Source organism: Protopterus annectens, chromosome 8.part0, assembly GCF_019279795.1.
Source record: "Protopterus annectens isolate FY-2018-M chromosome 8.part0, PAN1.0, whole genome shotgun sequence".
Lineage (NCBI taxonomy): Eukaryota > Metazoa > Chordata > Ceratodontiformes > Protopteridae > Protopterus > Protopterus annectens.
Window position 1 is genome coordinate 213,068,072 of NC_056741.1, and position 25,372 is coordinate 213,093,443.

The 25,372-nt window shown below is 39.3% G+C and overlaps 1 protein-coding gene across 2 annotated transcripts in view; it reads left to right on the top strand.

The window, feature by feature from the left end:
• LOC122808703 (endothelin-converting enzyme 1-like) overlaps positions 1–25,372 on the top strand; it is a 1,298,251-nt gene that overhangs the window by 352,524 nt on the left and 920,355 nt on the right. The window contains exons 1-2 of one of the 2 annotated variants that reach the window (XM_044079691.1): positions 20,625–20,759; positions 20,839–20,937. In XM_044079691.1, the coding sequence (XP_043935626.1) occupies positions 20,640–20,759; positions 20,839–20,937 (219 nt within the window). In that variant the 5' untranslated portion in view covers positions 20,625–20,639. Of the gene's footprint in view, positions 1–20,624; positions 20,760–20,838; positions 20,938–25,372 lie in introns of those variants that run through there. The other variant, XM_044079690.1, reaches the window with a different exon arrangement.

A 25,372-nucleotide genomic window follows, 5' to 3' on the forward strand; every position in this document is an offset into this window, starting at 1 on the left:
CTTTCCCTTCAACACCAAATGCAGCAGGTACTTTGCCCTGATCCCCCAAGAGGGGAAGTACCTGACTGATACTGCAGTCTACACTTAGCCTTCCAGTCTCCTTTATGTTTATCTTCCCACTCCTCTCATACTAAAGTTTCTGCAGAATGCAGTGTGCAGCAAGGCTATGATGATTCTCATTGCTCCCTTCTGGCCTCAACAGGTGCAGTTTCCTCTTTCCTTTGGTCTCCATGAGTGCTGGACCCTGTTCCAGATTCCTCTCTCACCTGCCCAGGACACCTCACCCAGACACTGAAGAACTAAAGCTGACTGCATGTTTTTTCCAGTTAAGGTGATGGTCAGACAGTCCAGTCTTTAATCTCTTTTAATACACATTTTCACTTCCACACAAAAACCCTCAAACAAAAGAGTTTACATGAGACAATGGAAGAAATTTTCGATTTGGGCTTCCGGTAGAATATAGATCCCCTTTCTGCTACCCTCCCAGCTATTTCAGATTGTTTGGCCAACCTTTGAGTGACTGTAATAATGAAGTTCAGTTAGCAGCCATATCCAGCTTTCACACAGGAGGAAATCAATTACCTGTTTCTTCTTTGAAGCTGCCTATGGTCTTCTTAAGGAGCACCTTTCTTCTGAGCCCCCTCTCAAGGATCCTGTCCCCCCCTTGGAATATTACCATCCTTCTTTAGACTTTGACAAGACCTCCATTTTATCATGCAGACACTGTTGAGTTGAAATACCTTTGCTGGAAAACTTTGTTTATGGTGGTAGTTACATGTGTGCAAAGAGTTTCAGAACTTCACACCCTTTCTTGTAAAGCCCATTATCTGGTTTCCACAAGGACAGATTGACTTTGAGAGCAACCACCTCCTTTCCCACTAAGTTTGCTTATGAATTATTACTCAACCAGTCTATCAATCTTCCTGTTTTCTTTCCCCTTTTTGTTAATAAGGGGGAATACATGCTACATCTGCTGGACATGCATTGACAACTCAGATTCTATTTGCATTACACCAAGACCATCAGACAGACTGACCAATTGTTTGTGCCCCTCTCCCCAGCAAAATTGGGTAAAGGGGTGTCCAAAGTAATTCTTTCACCTTGGATATCTGAGTGCATTTTGTATGTTTATAAGGAAAAGGGTTTGATTTTGCCTGGCACTCGTAATGCACATTCTGCTAGATCAGGTGCAACTTCATCTGCCTTTTTCTCTATAGTACCAATTGATGACATTTGTGCTGCAGCTACTTGGTCTAATGTCCATACCATCATATCCCATTAAAAGTTGGACTTGCATTCTAGGTCCAAAGCATCCTTTAGATCAGTCATCTTCCAGAATATCCTTCCATGAATCCTCACAAGATTTATGGTAGCTTGGGACACTCTCCCATTTGTTGAGGACAGATGGAAGAGACATCATCAGATGCAAAAGTCATCCAAGTAGTATAAAAATAGATCCGTGTCATCTTATTCCATCCTCCTAAACTTCCCTCCCTCCATCCTCCTTCCATTTGTCATATTCCCTTTTACTGAAGTGACTGCACTGACTTATTGATGGCCTGGTTGTGCCCTCTTCAGGTGCACTCTATTGGTCTTTTTTGCAATATATGTCTATATATTTTTTCTCTCTGGCAGCGAGTGTAATGCTTCATGTTATAAGAAATGGGCAAACTCGATCGAAGGTAATTTTGTACAAGCAGGAGATTATGGGTAAGAGGAGGAGCAGGCACCTGAGATTCAAAGTCTGAGAGTGGTCAAAGATGGATCTGATTGGATCTGAAGCACCCATTTGTTGGGGGGGGGGGGGTTAGAAGCTGACAACACAGATCTATCATTATGGTAAGTACATAAGTTTCAATTTTTGGCCAGTTTGCAAAAACAAGGAGTGCAAGATGCAGATTATGCCCGGCAAAACAGGAAGGGGAGGGTTAGTCTTTTGAGCATTTAATCCCATTCAGAGATACTGAGTCCATCTAGAATTTACTAGCCAATTATTGAGGACAGTTATTTTATCCTTGAATTTAGGTGTCATTTCTCAATGAAGGTGAAATTCTGCTCGATGTCAGAGAGCCTTGCCTTCTTTGATGACATGGGCAGGAAGCTCAGCCCATAATTCTAGGAATGGATGTGAGGTGTCACATGATTCTTTTTTTCTTTCTTAGTTAATGAGATGATAGTAAACCAATGTCACCAACTGTGTCTTTGCTGCTTGTATTTTGCCATCAGGTCTGAAATGCTACTTCAGCATTGAGATAAACCATAATATTAAATTCTACTATTAGGTTACTGGGAGAATTTTTTTTAAATAAGCATGCTGTATAACTCTATGAATGAGAAACAAATCAAATGACTGTTCATGAAAATGGATAAAATCTTCATGAAAAAAATCTTGAAGCTAGAGTGACATACTGTCCAGAAAAATAGATGCTACTGTTTTTGGTTAACTTTTTCAAAATTCTAGACTTTTTGCACTTTCATCATCTTTCAAATATAGCTGAAATATCTGTTTTTGTGGCTTTCCCACTGTTATTTAAGCTAGCGACTGCATTTCGCCTGTTTTACTGCTACTTTAAGTGATTTCTGCATTTTACACTGTTTATTGCACTTTAAGTTACTAATTGTTGCAAATTGTTTCTGTAGGCTACACACTAAAGTGCGCTAGCCGATTTACAGCATTTATAGCATTTACTGTCTGTTTTTTTCCTTGTCTCTGTAATAAAACAAAAAAAAATCTCTTGTTTTCCTGCCTTACTGAACTAGAGTAGTCCAGTTTCAGAGTTGCTGATCCCTGGGCTTTGTTTTTAGTTCCTGTTACTGATTCATTGCCTTATTAGGGAGGAGGAAGTTTCTTTGCTTACCAGTGGGAGTGGGAAGCACTGAGCAGCCTTTCTGTCCGATTTGGTGAAGTTTCAGCCAGAAACTAGTAGTCCATTGGTTGTTTGGGCCAATTCCTAGCTCCTTTCAGCCCCTGCTATAAAACACGCTAAACACGTTTTCCAGCTTGTACCAACTCAGCACAGATCCTCGTGGTGGCCTGCAGGGTGATCCAAGCAGCAGAGAGCTAAAGAGTGACTTTCTACCAGATATAAGTATTTTTGTGGCTTTCCTACTGTTATTTAAGCTAGCAACTGCATTTCGCCTGTTTTATTGCTACTTTAAGTGATTTCTGCATTTTACACTGTTTATTGCACTTTAAGTTACTAATTGTTGCAAATTGTTTCTGTAGGCTACACACTAAAGTCGCTAGCGATTTACAGCAATTACTGTCTGTTTTTCCTTGTCTCTGTAATAAAACAAAAAATCTCTTGTTTTCCCTTACTGAACTAGAGTAGTCCAGTTTCAGAGTTGCTGATCCCTGGGCTTTGTTTTTAGTTCCTGTTACTGATTCATTGCCTTATTAGGGAGGAGGAAGTTTCTTTGCTTACCAGTGGGAGTGGGAAGCACTGAGCAGCCTTTCTGTCCGATTTGGTGAAGTTTCAGCCAGAAACTAGTAGTCCATTGGTTGTTTTGGGCCAATTCCTAGCTCCTTTCAGCCCCTGCTATAAAACACGCTAACCCCGCGTGTTCCAGCTTGTACCAACTCAGCACAGACCCTCGTGGTGGCCTGCAGGGTGGAGCAAGCAGCAGAGAGCTAAAAGAGTGACTTTCTACCAGATATAAGTATTTTTGTGGCTTTCCCACTGTTATTTAAGCTAGCAACTGCATTTCGCCTGTTTTATTGCTACTTTAAGTGATTTCTGCATTTTACACTGTTTATTGCACTTTAAGTTACTAATTGTTCCAAATTGTTTCTGTAGGCTACACACTAAAGTCGCTAGCCGATTTACAGCAATTACTGTCTGTTTTTTCCTTGTCTCTGTAATAAAACAAAAAATCTCTTGTTTTCCGCCTTACTGAACTAGAGTAGTCCAGTTTCAGAGTTGCTGATCCCTGGGCTTTGTTTTTAGTTCCTGTTACTGATCCATTGCCTTATTAGGAAGGAGGAAGTTTCTTTGCTTACCAGTGGGAGTGGGAAGCACTGGCGGCCTTTTGTCTGATTTGGTGAAGTTTCAGCCAGAAACTAGTAGTCCATTAGTCGTTTTGGGCCAATTCTAGCTCCTTCAGCCCCTGCTATAAAACACGCTAAGCGTGTAAGCCTTGTAGCGGAGTTACCACTGTTGCACACAAGAGCAGCGGTTAAACAAGGTTAAACTATTTGGGCCATCTAAATTCCACTCTTCCAATTTTCCCTTAAAACTACCTTCCTCGAGCTGTACTGCTGATCTAACCAGCATATCCTATAACTGAAAAGTTCATCTCTACTTGATTCCCAAGTAGACTATTCTCTATCTGTAAAGCCTAGCACTTACTCCTACAGTACTTGCACCTTGATAAAGCACTCTTATTATAGATAGTACCCACCAGCCTAAAACCCACTTCCCCGGAGTCCTTTGAAAGTCTCTTTATCTACTACTTCTAGTATGTCGAGGGATCAGTTGCTAGTGTCCTCTCCAGCTCAACTGGTGAACCTGGGAATATTGAGGCAATGTTACAACTGCCTCATGTACACAGACAATCCTCTCCTTCTCCCACAAAACACAAATACATGCGAGAGATGCAACTATACGGCCAAACTGGAGGCTGAGCTCTCTCAACATAGGACTGGCAAGACCAGACAGGAGGAGAAGGTAACCACACACAATACATACCCAGTCACACATGGTACCATCACAACTTCAAATCATACACATACTCACACAAAGACATACTCGGAGGCTCTGATCAAAATTTACCAAAACAGCAGAGGCCACCAAAGCAGACACCCAAACAACTACCACCTCACGACCCAACACATGCAACACATAGACCACACAGTCAGAGTGTCAAACAGTCACAGCCCTTAAGGCCAAACAAAATGCCAGACACACTTGTCATTGGTGATTCCATAGTCAGACACACTGGCGTCCGCTCACCAGACTGAGTAAAGAGAAGGTCACAGTAAGCTGCCTGTCAGGCTAGAATCCGCCACATAGCGCAAGCACTCAGGTCTCTCAACAGCAGGTACAAGTGCGACTCAGTCATTGTCCACGCTGGTGTCAGCGACCTGAGGCGTACCTCCTTGGACTACATGAAAAGGGACATCGAGGAGCTCTCTGATTATGTAGCCCAGGCAGGTATGACCCTGACCTTGAGCAGTATCCTACCTTCACCTAGAATGATGCCACAATACAGTGATAAGATGATCAGCTTTAATAATTGGCTTAAATTCTGGTGTCATTCAAAGGGATCAATGTCTGTCTGCCTGGGATGACATGCTGGACAAGCCACGCTGCTTGCAAGGGCGGCTTGCACCTGTCACCCTGGGCTTCGGATATTGGCAAAGGCTCTTGCCACCCCATAGTGCCTTTTTAGGCAAGGCTCAAATTCTAAACCTACCACCCTAGAACACCAAAAGGAAAAAACTAAGGGTAATGCTGCTCAATGCCAGAAGTCTCAATCTCAAGATGCACGCACTCGAGGCCCTTCTCAATATGGAGAACATCGATGTCTGTGCTGTGACAGAAACCTGGTTCAAGGCTCCTGAGAGCACCCCAGCACTAACAGGTTTCACCTCATATCATGCGTTCCGGCCCCAAAATCCGGACAACACCAAGAAAGGAGGGTGTCCATATTCATAAAGGACACCCACACCTCAAGGTTGGTGGCAACGCATGATGCATCGGAGACCATCAGGTGCAATTAACCATAGGCAAGACTGCTCTGCAATTTGTAGCATGTTACAGGCCACCCTCTCAAACTCAGGAACCTCACATGGCCTTCCTGAAAACATTGGAGGGATAAATGTATCTCCAAACACCATCATACTAGGTGACTTTAACTACCCTAATATAGACTGGGAACACTACTCAAGCCCGAACACTCTAACCCAAAGATTCCTGGAGTTCATAAACTCAAATGCCATGGAACAACTAGTCACCATCCCCACAAGAGGAGAAAACATACTTGATCTCATCATCACGAACATGGGATCAAAATGTTCAACACCGAAGTATACCCCTCACTGGTGAGATCAGATCATAAACTAATCTCGCTGGAGGTCCTCATCCCGCCCCACCTGAAACAAAAAGACCACAGTGAAAAACTTCTCAAAGCCGATTTCACACTTCTAAAACTAGTGTGGTCTCCTTTAAGGCCCCTGAGCCAGTGGTAAACATTACTCAAACCGCTGAATCACTTACAAATGCCTTCTACCAGCACCTACAGGACTGCATGGATCAGGCAATCCCAAACAAAACTAAGACTCTCTGTACCAAAGGCAAGCGTCCAGTCTGGTGGACCCCAGCCATAAACAAGCTCTACAACAAAAGGAGGAAGCTACTACAAGATAGAGGCAAAATCCTTGAAAGGTAAGACACCTTTGATCATTATAAGTAAAAACTAAGAGCTCTCATAAAATCATCCAAGGCAAATTTTGAGAGAAAAATCGCCAAGGACTCTAAAGAGAATCATAAGGCCTTCTTTAGCTATGTTAGAAACCTAGGAGGAAACTCCCAGATATGCTCAGAATTAGTTCAAAATGATGTGAAAATTACTGAACCTACACACATTGCCAACATACTGGCTGACAGGTTCAGTGCAAACTTCTCCCCTCCCCAAAGGAGAGATATCTATTCCAGAGGATTGTAGCCCCCAAACATCTCCAGCCCAGGTGAGAACTGCCCTCACTAAGGCAAAAACACAGCATCCATGGGACGGATGGTGTCCCCGGCTGTGTGCTTCATGAACTCAATGAGAATTAAACCCACAGTTAGGACAGCTGTTTAATCTTAGCCTCACCTCAGGATCGTGCCCAAGGAGTGGCGCGGCTGACTGTGGTCCCACTTCATAAGGCGGTGCCTCCACAGACCCTGGAAATTACCGCCCCATTAGCTTGACAAGCCTTATCTGCAAAGCCATGGAGAGGATCATAATGGAACTCATAAATAAAGACATAGGGAACTTGCAGACTTTGGATCCAACTCAGTTTGGCTTTGTCAAAGGCAGATCCTGCCTCTTAAACTTGGTTGACTTTTGAGACAGTCACCAAGGCCATTGATGAGGAAAGGCAGTCCATACAGCCTACCTCGACCTGGCAAAGGCCTTGACACAATACCCCACTCAGGTATCATGAAAAACTCATCAGCTTGAATGTAAACCCATACATCACAAGATGGGTTGCAAACTGGCTAAGTGACAGAACCCACAGGGTCAGAGTTGCTGGAGCCATGTCAGACTCAAAGCCTGTCACAAGTGGTGTCCCACAGGGCTCAGTCCTGGGTCCACTCTTGTTCGGCATCTACTTTTCTGAAGTACAAGCAAACACAGGAGGGTTATGGCTGACAAAGTTTGCAGATGACTGCAAACTGGGCCATAGTCGAAAACACATCTGACACAGATATCCTCCAGAAGGGCCTCACAGAAATGGATAACTGGTGCCAGAGCCATGGCCTGAAGTTAAGCGCCAAAAATGCATAGTCATACCCTTTGGGAAAAACAAGGCTACCCCTAGCTACCATATAGGTGGCAATCCACTGAGCACAGAAAAAGTCATCAGAGATCTGGGGACCCAGGTTGACAGTAGCCTTCGTTTGACACTCATGTTGCTAAAGTAGTTAGGAAAACCTTCTATATCACCCACCTGATCATGAAGGGATTCACATCTAGATCAAGGGAGGTCATCGTCCCCTGTACTCATCACTTATTAGACCTATGATTGAGTACAATGCCCGTTCGGAATGTATCTGACCAGACACCTGCTGCAGCTTGAAAGGCCCCAAAAGTTCCTCACCAAAAGGATAAAGGGTCTCAAAAATATGTCTTATGCTGCCCGACTGAAAGAACTCCAGCTCTATTCAGTCTCATACCGCTTGCTCAGAGGTGACCTGTGCCTGACATATAAGGCCATGTCAAACCCAGATTTGATGAATATGCTTCACCTCAAAAATCTAGATCCCTCAGAACCACAAGGGCGGAGACTTAAACCTTGACACGGTTATAAATAGAGCGTGCTGGAGGGACAGATTCATCACCCAGAGACTCCCTATGCTGTGGAACAAAATCCCGGTACATGTGAGGCAGAGCACCTCTCTGGTCTTGTTCAAGAGGAATCTTGACCAATGGATGGGAGATTGCAGATATACCCCAGGGATTACTTCAGCGTCACTGCTTGACAGAGGCACAGCAAAATGATAGGCATAGTTTTTATTCAAACTAAAGGGGTGGCGAAAGCCACATAACTATGGGCTAGGCTTATAAATGCCCTTGGGCAGATAGCCTAGTATGAACCTATGAACCTATGAACCTATGTCATCCATCCTGTCACTCAGATTGCTAGCATCACTGTTACTCCAGGGCAGTTTTTCAGTTTTATCATGTTGCTTGTAGGATAGCTGAAAAAAAAAAAACAGCAAAGAGATTAAGGTTACAACTTTCTTTCACTTGGTTAGGGACAATGATGTTATGGTATTTAATGCCATTATTCTTACTTCAGAGCAGTAAACTGATTTAGCTGTCATCAAAGAGAAGTTCAAACAGTTTTGTGAACTTAAACCAACCTTGCCCTATAATGGTCATTCGTTTTTACCAAAATCAGAATCCGCAAGATTCTGTTAATACATATGTGATTGATTTTACTTTGGTAAAAACTCTGTATCCATGAACTACCACATAGCTGGTAGTCTACTTAATGCTGAAAATGTGATGAGACCTTGAGACACAGGTGGACAGTAGTCTCTCCTTTGATAATCACATTGCCACAGTGGTCAGGAAATCCTTTTACGTGGCTCATCTCATCACAAAAGGATTCTCATCCAGAAAAAAAGAGGTCATAGTTTCCCTCTATCGTTGGTGTGTGGTTGTTACTAGATTCTGTTGTCGTATTTCTATCATGGACGAAACCGGTGCAGATTCCCGAGTAAAGAATCCAGACGCTAAGGCAGAAGTGGCGTACGCGAAAGCGGACTTACTTGAATTGCGAGGCGAAATTGCCATACTCAAGGGTGAAATTGGCAAGCTGTTTGACTTATTCAAAACAGTAACTGCCCCTGCAATATGTAAAGGGTGTACGAATGGTAGCGACTGTTCTTTGGAGATCGAAGGCATGGATGTAAATAAGGGAAACGATCCTGCAATGTCAGTACAAACCTTCCCAGGTTCTAACACAACTGTTGGATTATCATATGAAGCGAAAAAGCACCCTGGATATACCAGTTATCAAGAACGACTGGGAGCAGTGACAGGTTTGTGCTCTAAAGACTTTCCCTCAATTGTTAATAGTAACGCTAATGACGTTAAGTCATTAAATGGACCTCATAAAGCATATGATACCTTGAAAAACAGTTTTACTATTCCTAATGGAAAAAGTTCTGGTGTGCAAAAATTAATTAAAGACACTTGCCAAGAACTGGACATTAATGAGACATTCAATAATAGTAAAATTAATTTGCCTGACTTGACTTTTGATTTTTCAATTTATGAAATAGAGGAAGAAGCCAAACGTATTGGGACCAAACCCAAACGGGTTCTTCCTACTAAAACATATTCTACAGCAGCCACAAATACTATGGTTAAAAAGAGTGATGCAAATGTACATTCTGTTAAGGATAAGTTTTCAGATAAATGTACTAAGGGTATTCAAGATATGTATCTTAACAAATTTTTAAATACATTTTTTAATATAGACACTGGTGCTGCAAATAAAGGGCAACATAGTACATTTAATAAACCGTTAGGAAGTTTAAAGGAGATGATATATGCATTTGGTAAATTATTGAAACAAATCAATGGATTGAAAATTGACAATGCTTACTTACACAAATGCATCGAAATGAAAATATTTCCCCAAGTATTGAGATTTTTTAAAAAGCCTATGGGAATTATAGTAGAAGAGAATGGTATTACAGAATTCAATGAATAAAATACATGAACATTCTCATCAAATATTATGATGAGAAATTAACCAAATTGATTCAAGAAGTAGAAATATTAGATTCTCAAATTACTAGTGACTTATTATTTACGGAATGGGAAAATCTATATAGTAAACAATTCACTATAGCTGAAACATGGATAATCAATATTGGAGAGAGGAAAAAGAAGAAAATGATTAGGGATGTACAACAATATAAAAATGGTGAAGCTTACGTTTGGTTTAAACACAAAGGTGAACAGGAACGAATGTATAAGACATACGAAGTTAAAGATGTTCATAATAGCACCTTGTCTGACAAATATGAAGCCCATTTTCAGGGGGAAAAAGAGAAATATACTCAACCCCATTGGAATCCAAACCGAAAACAACAGTCAAGGTATGGAAGGAACAACAACAGACATTGGGTGTAGAATCAGAAATTGTATCGAAAAAATTTGAAGTTTCTAATACTCACAGTAAAGGAAAATATGTACACACGTGATAATTTCACTATATACAATTTTTCCAGTATAGACATTAATAGCAGTCATTTTGATTTATTAGTCAAGGGTATGAAATACATTCCCAACCCTCGCTTTAATTTAGTTGACTGCTTATGTGAAATAAAAAAATATGCAAGAAAGATTAATTTAGCTATATTTTTTAACAACAAGTCTAGCATGTCTAAATCAAAAAACAAGGATGAGAGAATTAAAGAGACCAAGAAAACGAGTTTAAAAACTAAAAGTACATTTATTCCACCGTATTATCCTAGAGTAGAAATATTTGAGAAAGTGGTAACTAAAGAAATTCATAATATATATAATGAACAGAAGAAAAACATTTTTTCAAATAACCTAACCAAACAAGAGAAGGAAACCTTAGACGCATTAAGGATGAATACTCAAATCAGGGTTATGAAACCTGACAAGGGGGGAGGGGTAGTCATATATGACAAGATGCAATATACCATGAAAATGTATGATATATTGCATACATCAGGTAATTACGAGACTATTTCTATTAACGAAGTAAATATCGCTTACCAGAGAATTGATTCATACCTAGAAGAATTTTTAATAGACGGTAGGATATCTGGAGAAACACATAATTATCTCAGAGTAAAATTTCCTATAATGGCTACCCTGATACCTAAGATACATAAAAACATTAGTAACCCCCCATTTAGACCAATTGTGTCAGGTAATCGAGCAAAAACATACCCCATAGGTAAATACATTGATATCTTGCTAAAACACGTTTACAAAAAAATCCCACACATGGTCAAAGACTCGTGGGAATTCTTGAGTATGTATCCTTTAACTTATTGGAAGGACGAAAACTGTTTCGTTACCATAGATGTAATTGATCTATTCTCATGCATCCCCAAACAAGCTGGATTAGATGCATTCGCTAACAGTATTCGTAAACATTCTGAACTGGAATGGGATGAGATTTGCCTTATAACTGAATGTATGTCTATGGTCTTGGAAAATAATTTTATTTATTTCGAAGGAGAACACTTCAGGCAGACTAAAGGTGTGGCAATGGGGGCCGCGTGTGCCCCCATATTTGCCAATATGGTGATGCTTGACTGGGAAGAAACCACTCTTTTTCCCAGTCCTTGGTACAAGAACATTCTCCATTATTCAAGATTTTTGGATGACATACATTTAATATGGGGTGGTACCAAAGATGAATTGGATAGTTTCATTGAATTTTTGAACAACAGCAGCGAATTTTTAAAATTCACTTATTTACAGAGTTGTGAAGGTATAGCATACCTCGATACTTATATATATATAAAGACAAAGGTGAATTGAAATCCAAAATTTATAGGAAAAATACATTTTCCAACGACTATTTAGCTTATGACAGTTGTCATCCTATTAGGCTAAAGCAAAACATATTTAAGGGCCAATGTATTCGTGCTTCACGGATGACATCTGATCATAGAACAATGAAGGATGAAATTGATTATATAACTGCGTTATTCAAAGATAGAGGATACCCATTCAAAATGTTGAATGAAGTAGGGACATATGTTATTAATGAGTGGGGCAAAAAATATAAACCCTTATTTGGTTCAGGAATAATTAATCACAACACAAGTTTAAATTCTGTTAATATAAAAGAGCCATTCGGATATCAACGGGCATTAATATTATGTTACAGTCCCATATCTGATAAAATAATAGACAAAGTGAACAAATTTTGGTATTTGTTACATTCTGATTCTAATGTCAAAGAAATTGTGGGTAGTAGACCGGGAATAGTGTATAAAATGGGGGACAGTATTAAGACAATTTTACAAAAAAATCCCAGAGATGATATGAAAAACATGCAGAACATGAACATCATTAATAGGAAGGTCTCCTTGGAAGGTACTAGAAAATGTGGAGCATGTAATCAATGCAAACACATTCTAGAGGTGAATAAAATGTGTATTTATAATAATTACAAACAAGTGGTTAAACCAAAAAAGGGGAACTGCAACACAAAGATGGTAATATACATTGCAACGTGTGGGGCATGTACAAGCTTTTACGTTGGTAAGACCGAGAGAAATTTTAGAAAGCGTATATATGACCATATTTATAGTATAACAAAAAAAGATGCTACCAATGCACTTTCCAGACATGTAGAAAAAATGGGTAATGACCATGTATTTAAATTTGCTATATTAGACATCATATGTAACAATCCAAAAGGAGGGGACACTAAGAAATTGTTGAATTTTAAAGAAATATGGTGGCAATTGTATTTGGATGCATTAAACCCACCTGGTTTGAATGATTTTATTTCTTGTAAACCAATTTTGGAAATGGAAAACAGATAGATAATAGGCACATAAACATCAAGACATGTGCTTAACTACGAATACATTCACAGAAATACTAGTTTACATTTCATCGATTTTTCATGGATAGGGACATTACAGTTTGTATGTGTAAAATATATTATATGTTATTTAATGTTGAATGTAATATACTAAAACTTGAATATCAACTTTCACTAGATTCCCAGTAGTGTTTTACAAGTGTTTATTTAGGTTCAAGAATATGAGCCGCAATCCGCAGACCAGTGTCATTGTCATATGTAGTTTTATTCAATCATAATTTTTTTATATATAATTCATAGTGTTTTTTATATACAATTCATAGTGTTTTTTATATATTTTTTTTCATATGTTATTTCAAAAGTTTTTACATACAACTCTTTTTACTTGACATGCTCTTTAATATACAATATAGATTTTATATATATATACATTTTTAAAGGAGTGTCATATAAATGTTTTTTAAAAGGAAAAAGTATGAATATTATGTGACATACTTTGTACCTTTAAGTACACGTCACAGATGAGTTTTTTTGGCGCCAAATTTGTATATTTAATGGAATTTACAGTGTATAACAGTGTTCTGATGAAGCTCACAGTGAGTGAAAGCGCTTAACATTTTTCCACTTGTATCTTGTTTTTCATTTCATTGTGTGTCCGCAATAAATCTACTTATTTTGAGGAAATAGTGCACTTATTGGGGTCGTCCTGAACATCCTATTCCCCCCTACTCATCACTCATTAGACCCATTATAGAGTACAACGCCCCTTTTGGTATGTACCTCACAAGACATCTACAACAGCTGGAAAGACCACAGAAATACCTCACAAAGAGGATTACTAGCCTCAAACAGATGCCCTATGCAGACCGTCTCAAAAAACTACAGCTTTACTCCATCGCATATCGCCTACTCAGGGGCGATCTCTGCCTAACATACAAAGCTATGTCAAACCCAGAGCTGTTGGACACGCTCCACTTAAAGAAATCCCAATCCCTCCAAGCTACATGCTCTAGGGACCTTATCCTTGTCACCACAATAAACAGAACATGCTGGAGGGATAGATTCCTGTCCCAGAGACTTCCCATACTCTGGAACAGATTACCTATCTATGTCAAACAGAGCTCCCCATTAGCACTCTTCAAGAAAAATCTTGATGATTGGATGGGAAATGGGAAATTCACCCCGGGGATCACTTCTGTGGCTCTGCTCGACAGGGGCACAGGAAAATAATTTTCTTGGGTGGCGAAAGCCAGGGTACATTTTTTGGCTAGGCTTGTATGGGCCCTAGGGCCGATAGCCTAGTACCTACCTATGAACCTACCTATGAATACTTATATGTGTATAGACACACACACACACATATATATATATATATATATATATACATACATACACACATATATACACACACACACACACACATACAGAGAGAAAGAGAATGAAAGAGGGATGTATATATACTTGTACAGGGCCAAAGCCAGATAACCTGCATTATTCACTTCTGAGAGATAGACTTGTATATGACATTGAACTGACACTGTAAGGAGCAGACTTGTCAAAATAATTAATAATGGATAAAGCTGAGAATATATCTAGAGCAGCAAATTAAAGAATTCACTGTAGATTTGGATCTATGTAAAATTTTATTGAATTTAAAATCCACATTATGAAAAATAGTTCAAACAGCATGCTTTAGAAGAAATCCACACCCCACATTAGCAGTATGATGCAGTTAACACTGAAATATGTTTAGCCAAACAATCATCATGTTGTTAAAGGTATGGCTAGCAGCATAAGAAACCATATCCAGCCTTTAATATAGAGTGCAGAAAGTGTGAACTGCCTATTTTTCTCAAGTATACTAAAGATAGTGTAGTGCATGATTGTGAATGCAGCTGATATGTTTTTAGATGCTTATGTACACTGTTTCTTCACTAGGAACAGAAACACAACAGTGTTGCCACTGTTAAAAAATCGCTATATGAAAAGCTGATTTTAAATGTGATACTTGCTAAATGTAATCATAACAGAGTGCATTCAAGAAACAATGTATACAAGGTTTTCTCTCAGAATTTGAAGCTTCATTAGTTATTTAGGTTACAAGCTAAAACCTTTGATCAAAAATGTTGCTTTGGTTGTATAAAGCAAATAATACAATTTTCTGTTTAAAGTTGTGTTGATTGAACAGGTAAATATTTTGGGAAGTTTGGCTTGTGAACAGTAGGGCATGATAAAGAATCTACATCATATGAATGCAAATGTAGAGCACTAGACATCACAATGCAACCAACCAAGATGATCTCAACTTATACTGACCACAGTTTGCATGCTTGTGAACCAATTAAGTGGAAGCTTTGCAGATTCATTTGTTTCTGTCTCTGATACGCAAGACTAAAAACACAGTGTGCAGTGACATGGATCGCAAAATGCCAGCAAAACAGTCTCTAATGTTTAGTTTGATATTTCTGGACAACATGCCCTTTTTTCTGGACTTTACCTGTTATGCTTAACTTGGCATGGAGTCACAAAAGCTTAAAAATATGGTACTGACAGGATGGTAAGATGAAGAGAAAAATTACTTTATCTGTCCAGATGTACACTTTCCAGGATGAGATACATGTATGTCAAGGACTTTTGTCCAACTTCAACAGAGTGCCTGTGACAGAGCTGTAACCAAATGCCATATCTTCCCATAGGCCTAGAGAGTCAGAATCCAGTAGACAAACATTCATAACAAAAGGAAGCTATTGTGATTGACCAGGCAAATACATCAAATTCCTACACTGTGAAGACTAAAGATGTTCTAAGGTTTAGGTGTAACTAAAATTACTAATACAGGAGTGGACTATTTTCAACACAGAATGCTGAGAAGTCTGATAGAAATCAAACTCAACTGCATGTGACACCATTGCCACAAAAAGACCATTGCAGAGATATTCACCAGCCTTGTTCCTGACCCTATATCAACCAGTATGAATCCTGACTCAAGATACAAGACTTTTCATTTTCTAATGATGACATTGCACTGGATTTGACTTTTCTACCAACTAGAATCTTACCTTCTGCAACTGACTCTGCATTATCTAGATTTAGTAGACTAATGAGAAAGACATCCAAATGGAATGATTTCATTATGTTGTGATACAAATGACTTATATTCAGAGCTGTATCTAGTTTTTGGAAATTTGTGTTGTATGTTCTGTTGCATTGTCTGATTTTTGTATACATGTATAAATTTACATGGTTGCATGAATCATGTCTTGTCCTTTGTGTGTGTGTGTGTATAGATATATATATATATATATATATATATATATATATATATCTATATGGGTCCCCTTCACATGGTCGACATTTCATAAAGTCGAAGACCATGTGGCCGAGACCATATGAGCGACTTTCAAAATGTCGACCATGTAAAAAAAATAAAAACAATCACTTACCTTCACATTGCTAGCAGGGAGGCGAGCCCCCCCCGCACCTCCATGGGGGCCTCCGCCCCCCCCCCACGCCTCCCAGAGCCTAAATATAGCAACTCCAAGATCGCACTACAGTGCATAAGATGGAAATCTTTCAATTCCGCAGTGTATGGAGATGCCCGTTCCACATGGTCAACATTTCAAAAGTCGATCATATGGTCTTTGACTTTATGACATGTCGACCATGTGAAGGGGACCCATATATATATATATATATATATATATATATATATATATATATATTTATAGTGTAGAGTACTAAATAATGTCTATATAAGCAGTGTAGAGTACTAAATAATGTCTATATAAGCATTTAGCTTAAAGGAATGATGTAATTTATAGTGCAGTGTAGATTTAAGTGTATCCATAAAACTTTGCACGTGTGGGCTGCTGCACAGTTCTCTTTTGCTTCTTAGTTGCTGCCATAGTATTAAACTGTTTTGATGCTCACCTGTTGTGTCCTGGATGCCTGTATATTAGAATCTGAAACACTGTAATTAATCTGAATGTAGCAATGTTTCACTTGTTACAACCTTATAAGGTATTTATTTATTTATTGCATTGTATGGACCAGGTAGATCATATAGCATTTACAGATCCCATTACACATGTAACATCCTGTTATCAAAAGTGTATGTAGCCTTGATCAGTTTTGGGATTTGTGAGAAGTGAATTTTTTTGTGGTGGTGCAACATTTTTCAGAATCCAGGTCTCCCATTCTTCATCTCAGCTCCTGCATAGTCAGTCAAAACAGATAACTCAGACTTTGCTGAGCAGTGTCTGTGAGGATAGAAAAGCAGAGTCTTCAAAGTAGAAAAGACAGACAAAAACAAACATAAAATGAGATGTTGGCACTTATAAGTGCTTTCATCCCTATCATTTATGATCGTTGGGACCTCTACAAGTGTTTACACACAATACCACAGTGATATGGCACATAAACAAGCAACGGAGGGGGGGGGGTAGATCTTACCTTCTGTGCAGACTAGCCATGGTAGCCTGGGATATAGATTTTCAGCATAATCTCACTCTTCAGACATCTCACATATCAACAGAGCAACACATCCAGGAATTGATCCAACTGTGGGGAACACCTCAAATAGATGCTTGTGCATCCAGTTGCAACAATCATTTGGTATAATTCCCCTTCAGGACTCCCTGCAAGAACGCCTGGGAGACATGTGATTTTTATTGTCCATGGACAGAAATGGTCATGTATGCTTTTCCACCCTTTCCACTAATGTTCAGGGTCATTCTAAGATTCCAAAGGACTCCCCAAAGATCATTCTTTTGGAAATGGTCAGGGTCAATTACCACAAGCTTCCTCACTGACTTAATCTGCACACAAACTATCAGAGATGTTTGAGACATCCTGACTCAAAACAACTACAACTACTGTCTGGATGATAAAATCTTAATATCATTTAGGCACCTTTTTTTTCTGAGGACATGCAGCAGGTATTAAAGGAGACAAAAAAAAAACCTACTCTAAAAAATAAAATTATTAATGTAAATGGAAAAAGTTTTCTAGTTGGTACTGACAAAAGAATCAGTACCGATTTAAGGCTAGTACATCTGTGGTTCTACATTATTTCTGTGCGTTACTATCCTCTGGCATGTCTTATTTCTCAATCAGTGTTTGTCAGCCATTTAAGCACGTTTGCTCATGCAACCCCCCCCCCTTTTAATGCAGTCTCATGTAAATACATTTTTGAAAGGGGTATTGCAGATGGAGCTAATAAGAAACAGGTGATGCTTCCTTGGGATGTACATTTTGTGTTACAAAATCTCTTGCTCCATTTCAACCAGCTCGTCAGGCTGACTTGATGCTCTTAACATGGAATACAGCATTATTAATTTATCTGACTTCTGCAAGACGAATATCTGAGTTGCAAGCTCTTATGGAGGGTCAGCCTTATCTCATTTTCCACAAAGATAGGGTCTCCTTAAGAACTAACCCTTCCTTTATGAATAAAATGGAATCCTATCTTCTTTACAGAGGAAGAAAGTATCCTCCATTCTCTGAATTTCCGCAGACAACCCAAGTATTGAACAAAATCTTTTAGGAACTGTGATCAGTTGTTTATTTCTTATGAAGGTAAGAAAAAAGGGCAACCTGTGTCAAAGCAGACTATTTTCAAATGTCTCTCTAATGCTATTAACTTTTCTTCCACCCACCATAGCAAAACCCAAGCAGGTCAGGGCTCATACTAACAGGGCCTTGACTTTATTAATGGCTTTTAGGAAAGACTTGGATTCTGCAGGTATTCTAGAAACAGCAACTTGGTCCTCTGTGCATACTTTTACAAAGTTCTATGAACCAGATTCCTTCTCCAGTTCTAAGACAGGCTTTACTAAGACCATTCTCTAGGGGCTCCATTGCCCTCATCCTTCCCTCCTCCCATCCTGTCTAAGCTATGATAATTTACCTATATAGCTGAGGCTATTGCAACATTGATCCATGTGCTGAACATATTACGGTTGTGTAAGCAAACTTAGCATAACAGTAGATATTCAAATGATCCCTGCTGCAATAGCCATTCCCACTCTCCTGTCCCTCCCTCCATCTCCCTTATTTTTGTATGTCATTTTTGCCTGGGTATGGTGCTTTCTTTTATTTTCCTAGGATTGCCCTTGTCAAGGGTTTAGCCTTCCTCTCTACTGGCTGTCTGGCTATTATATATCCTCAGCAGGATATAACCCATATAGATAACACTGCAAAGTGATCCTTCAAACACTACTGTGATGCTAAGATTACTTACATGACTATACTTTGAGTCCTGTCAAGTCAAAACAGGAATTTTGAGTCTCATTTTATAGCTAACACTAGCTATAGTTGCTCCAAAACGACTATACTTTGTTGATATGGAAGTTTTGTCTTTTCCTATGGGTTGGGCAGGCTTGAAGCTAGAATGTATGTAGTTTTGAAGGGTCAGGGTGCGGGGCATCTTGGCTCCCTGCAAAAAATATATATATTTAAGAAATAAATTATATGCATCAGTGATGCAGGTCATCAGTATTGCTGTTCCTCATTTTAAAGGGTGAAGAAGTAGTGCTGAATAAACTGACATTTATATGCTAGCACACTACAAATGCCAACCCTTTCCCTATTTTTCCATTTATCCTATACTGTCTTTTATTTATTTTGATAAGTAGGTGTGTGGGATAGTACAGGACTCATTTCATACACTACCCGGGCATTAAAGCAACGACATTGACAACATAATGTGTTGATGTTCTGTGTTGTGGTAAGTTCCACTGTCTGTTCAGGTACACTGCTTTGATGTTGCTTATTTTGTTTGAGGAAGTAGGTGGGCTAGATCACCTTTCAACCTTGAATTATTTACGGATACAGTAGAGAGTTGATTTTCCGAACTAATTGGGACCTAGGGTAGTTTGGATAATCAAAAGTATAATTGAGCTGGGTAAAAAAAAACTTCTAAAATCTTGTTTTTCTGCACGCATGGAGTACACTTTTCTACCATTCAGTGATTCCAGTGGGACAATAGAAAATATTTTTCAAACATGAATCAGTACCGATTTAAGGCTAGTACATCTGTGGTTCTACATTATTTCTGTGCGTTACTATCCTCTGGCATGTCTTATTTCTCAATCAGTGTTTGTCAGCCATTTAAGCTTAAAAAACACACACACAAGTTAATATGTATAACATTTCGATATTTAGACCTTGCGATTTTTCTTACCCAAAAACTTTGGAAGACTGCTTTAGGATAATTGACTCTCTACTGTAATCTGAACTGACAGCTCCACCCATGCAACACCTGCTGTGTTAAGAAACATTTTACATAAATATGCTATGTTTAATTTTTAAATGTTTGCTGTAAAACATGTAGTGTTGTATAGTTATGCTTTGTATATGCAATATATAAAAACTGATGATGCCTTTGGCTTGGTTCATGGTAAAAAGGGTCCTTGGACTGGGCCTATCAAACCAGTTAACAAATAAAATAAATAAATGACTAGATGTTTACTTCTATAAAATATGTCCCATCTATTTATTTGTACTCGTCTTTGCAGTATTGTTTCTTCTGAGGTTCACTTCTGACACCATATTTGTGTTCCTTGTTGCTTTTCTAACCTACAGTGAAGCTAATCTTATTTGGCCTCTGTGGGTGTTTTGGCAGAATCAGTTTATTTTCTACTTATTTTTTTTTCTCTTGTCATCAGTACTTTGGTTTTATTCTACAGGATTAAACTGAATGGTATTTAAGTAGAATGAGTCTCATTTTCTGGTTTTATTTCTTGGCAGGCTAAATGTGTGGGATCAGCAGTTTTCCACTACTTCAAAACAGTGTGGTAATCGGATACATTTGTTATAGGCAGACAAAATGTTCCTCAGAACCAGATACACTACCTTAGCATTCTGAAACATGCAATCTTTGTTTCACAAGGTATACTGCTGTTTATCTGGATCACCCTGTTTTCTTTGCATACGGTGTCTCACTGGGAAGCATTTGATAAGTGCAGGAATAAAAGAAGGATATAGGAAGGTATGGTCTGAATAGAGTAAGAATCAAAAGAAGAAAGAAAGAAAAAGAATGACAATCTAAAACATTTTTCTGACTGCAGGCTGAAGAAATAGTAGCAGAGATCAAGTTAGCCCTGAAGACCAGAATAGATGAACTGGAGTGGATTGATGACCGAACTAGAAGAGACTTTAAAAGGAAGGTAATGAGCTAATTTTAATGACTGTGGTTATAAAGGAAATGAGATGCTAACAGGAGATAACAATGACCTAGTTAGCTGGAGTTTATTTTTTTTCTACCTCTTCTAACACTGTATGCCTCACATTGTCTCACTTCCCCTCATTACTGCCTTAACACTGCAACTCTGTATATACAGTATTTTGATTAACTGTATGCACCTTTTAGCCCCCTCCCACACCTTTTCTTATCCAGTGCTCAGTATGTCTCATATCATTCTTGCATGAGGTACCCAGTTTCATACTCCCTGGCTGACCATAAGAGCATGCCTCTTGTCCTAGACTCATTTTATGTCTAGAATACGTTTTCCTTTTGAATTATTTTCCAGTTTTATGTGTTTAAAATGTTTACTCATATTTCCTTATTCTTATAGATCTAATGTTATCTCTTGCGTCCATTCCTCAGTGGATGTGTTTTCAAATCGATCTGACATTGGCCAGTCTCAAACTTGAGATACAAAACTCAGGCTACTCCCCTTTATCCTTAAACCCCTTCAAGTATAGAGTTATATCAGTTCTTGTTTGCAGCTTATTTATGAATGTGATCTCCATTGCTTAGGCTTGGATACATCTAAGTCGAAACTAATTTGTTGCTATTTCACTATAGTTGTGGGTTATACCCTCTTCTGTATTTGTCATTTTTACCCTCTTGTCCTACATACCACTCTTTCTGCAAATAAAAAAAAAACACTTTGAAATCTAGTTTTCTGCCTTCACCTTTTCTCGCCCTTTCCCCTGCCATCTAAGCTTTAAGTAATAGTGTTTTCTGATTAGTAGTACTCTGGGGCAGTTTTTTTTTTCTGACAAGTGTTTTTTGGTTGCTGTTATTTGTGGTTGTGACTCTTGCTGTGACTTTTGTTGTTGCTGTTTTTTTTTTTTTTTTAGGTTAATTAGTATGGTCTTCTCATCATTGCTGATATGCCATCTGGATTTAAAAATGTATGGCCTGCAACCATAAAATTCTGAACTCTGACACAAACACCAATTGCATTTTCTATTTAGGGGGCTGCTGATCTTGATGAGCAATGCCATATTTTGTACCACCTTTGAGACTACAGCAAATACTGAAAAGAGAAACAAATTGGTTTTAATTGTGTCTTATCTTTTATCCATGGGAGAAGCTTCCTTTCCTCACTCTGCTTCTTCTGCTGTCTCCCCTTCTGCCAGAAAAACCTCTGACAAGTCCAAAGGTGAGAAGAGTGCTAACAAGCCAGAAGTAACAATTTCTAAAGAAGCCAAGGAATCCAAAAAAAATGGTCACCATATTGTTCCTATTTCTCAGGTGTGGCCCTGAAACTTGCTAATATCTAGGACCCAGCATGAGTTTTGGATCCAGTCCTCATTGGGTCCGGCACCCTTCCTTTGCCAGAACCAAATTTCTCCTTGGAGCTAGTTTCGCCCAGACTGTGGTCCCCCTTTGGACAGAAAAGAACTTTCTATGTTTCTGCCAGATCCTCCTCCACTGCTTCATCTCTTTAGTCAGTGCAGTCTTCCAGGAGCCTTTCCAAAGTGGACATGGATAGAATAATGAGGAAGTTCCTCAGGACCCAAATCTGGTTGAAGGTTCTCCTGCTTCTAACAACAGTTGGAACAGTGGATGCAGTTCCATTCCCTCATGTTATTACTCCTTCCCCAGTCCAACCTTTGCACGTGGAGCTTTTGGATCCAAGCATTTCCCATGGTTTGTGTGCATCATATCCAAAGACTTTATCTTCATTGACCTTAACCACATCTCTGATCCAGTTTACACCAAGTGACTCAGACCCTGATGGATCTCAGAGTCAAGGTGTTGGCATCGGGGGTGGCCTGACTCGAGTCCAAGCTTTCAGAGCTGTCCTTTCCCCCTGGAGCACTAAACAGCTCAGCTCTAGTGTCAGGCTTCAAGACAAATGTGTGTTAGGGACTGTGGCTCCTTTAGGAGGGGTCTCAGGGCCAGGCTTGGCTTCTGCTTTCAAAGCTTTCGAGAGAGTGCTGTCTTGCTCAAGGGAGCAGACTTCTCTTCCACACTCAAATCTGTCTCTTCCCCACAGGGGTTTCTTGGGTCCTGATTCTGTACTTTATATATCCCATTGGGCCAGCCAGCCCCTCTTAGCTTTGAAACTGTTCACATTGAGGGTTCCCATGCTGCTTCCGAGTCTTCCCTATAACACACCACTGAAGTGGTTTGACAGAAACATTTGTGCAAAATGAGGCCCTTTGACTCCCTTAGGAGTCTGTAACTGAAGATAATTACTTCAGTGAAGGGGAGGGGTACCCCAAATTCTCACCCTTGAGGATGTCTTGTAAGGAGAAATCCTGGAACTGCTTAGACAGAAAGGTGTGGGGGTTTCAGAAGCCTCCATGCAGGAGAATTCAGTATTTTAAAAGTCTTTTGGAGCTGGCCCATCTACTTTATGGTTGCTCTCTCCCATGGAGGAGATAGATGATCTGATCTCTAAGCAGGCATTGAAGGAACCAGACATGGGTGAACCCATCCCATGTAAACCTGATAAGTTTTTGGTTTCCCCAAAGGATTGTCCTTATTGGAGCAAGGATCGTGCTGTTGATTCTAAGGTGTTGTTCAGATTTAAAAAGTGAGTTTATACTTCAGCAACCTTTGCACTTAGGGCACTGAACTATTTGGCGTGCATGATGTGCTTCCACAGAGATTTGATCAATGATCTTTTCAATTCTGTCTTAGGGTCCCTATCTGCAAAAGAGAAGAAGTCTGCTGACTTACAGTTGGCCACTGTTTGATCTCTTTTGAATGTGTCTATACACTTCATTTTCAATATGACAGAAGAAACTTCAAGACCTGAGAGCACTTGCATAACTGTTAGGAGGCATGCCTGGATGTGGCTGTATGCCTTTGAGGGGCACTTTAAAATGTCCTTTATCAATGTTCCCTATGATGGCTCAACACTTTTATGGCCAAAGGTTAAAGAGATGCTATCCAGAACTGAACAAAATGGGAAAACTGTGTCTGTTGTAGGGGGTCTGTTTTTTACCCCCAAAAGGTCCTTTTCTAGAAACCATAAAAGAGGGAAAAAGCTGTAGTTCTGCAAATCACAAGGTTTTGCTCCCGACACTTCTGGTGATACACCCCCCCCCCCAAAGGCAGAGGGGGGAACTCTACTGGTGGATGTCACCTCAAGGGCAGAGGTGCTCCACAAGGCCAAGGCTTTTGGGGTCCTTTCTCGATAGGCCTTACCAGTGCTCATGAATACTTGCTCAACTGCTACAGTCTGGAGGCAGATGGGGGAGCACTTATTCCTGCATCCCAGGGCCTGGATGTTTATTTGTTTGTTTGCTTGTTTATTTATTTATTTATTTATTTATTTATTGATATTTAGTGACTGAGAAAGTCTGACTGGGTCAGAAACCCATTTCAGCGGAGGCCTGAAGAGAACAGCTCCAGCAAATATAGACATTTATAAAATTTAAATAATGTAGATATAAGGACATTGTTTTTTCTTTCTGTTTTTTTTTTTTTTTTTGCAGTTTGGAACATGTCTAAATTCAAGGTTGAAGCTATACAATGGTAGAAGAACAAACAAGAGTCATACATAAATAAGCTATACAATGGTAGAAGAACAAACAATAGTCATGCATAAATATAGTATACAACAGTTGATATTTAAAGTTGAAGATCAAGGTAAATCTTTAAGCATATCCATCACTCAGGATGCTTAGAGTCAGAGGATTATAATCAGAGGCTATTCCATCCCTTTTCTTTCTTACCTTCCTACTCAAGAAAACTTCCTAGTGTTCAACCCTCCCAAAGAAGAGTGGCAGCACTAGAATTAAAAAAAAAAATGCTAAATAATCAAGTCATCCTTCAGGTCCCACCAGACCAAGGGTCCAGAGTTTACTCCAGGCTCTTTTTAGTGCCAAAGAAAAATTGGGGCCTCAGTAATCTGAACAAGTAAGCGAAACAAATGAAATTCTGGATGGTCACAGTAAAGTCCATTCTTCCATTGCTGAGGAAGGATGATTGGATGTGATGCGTAGTGCCACATAAAGATGGACAGATACTCCAAAAGGTTTCTCCACTTTTGGCTGGGAGCCAGTCATTTCCAGTTCTGATCCTTGCCCTTTGGTCTCACTAAAGCTCCCAGGTGCTCATCAAGTATATGGCAGTCTTGCAGTTCATCTCAGAGTGCTGAACAACTGGCTCATAACCTTCCCCACCAGGAAAGTTTTCTCCAAGCCATGGACTATTTGCTCAACCTTTGCTCACAAAAAGGTATAACTGTGTATACAGCCAAGTCTAAACTTCAACCCATTCAGATTATAGAATTCATTGGCACTGACTTGGACACAAACTTACAAATAGCCAGACTCCATAATCCAGGAATGCCACACTTCAGACTATAGCAGTTCTTTCTTATTAAAAGCCATGTGCAAAATTGATTTTGTGTA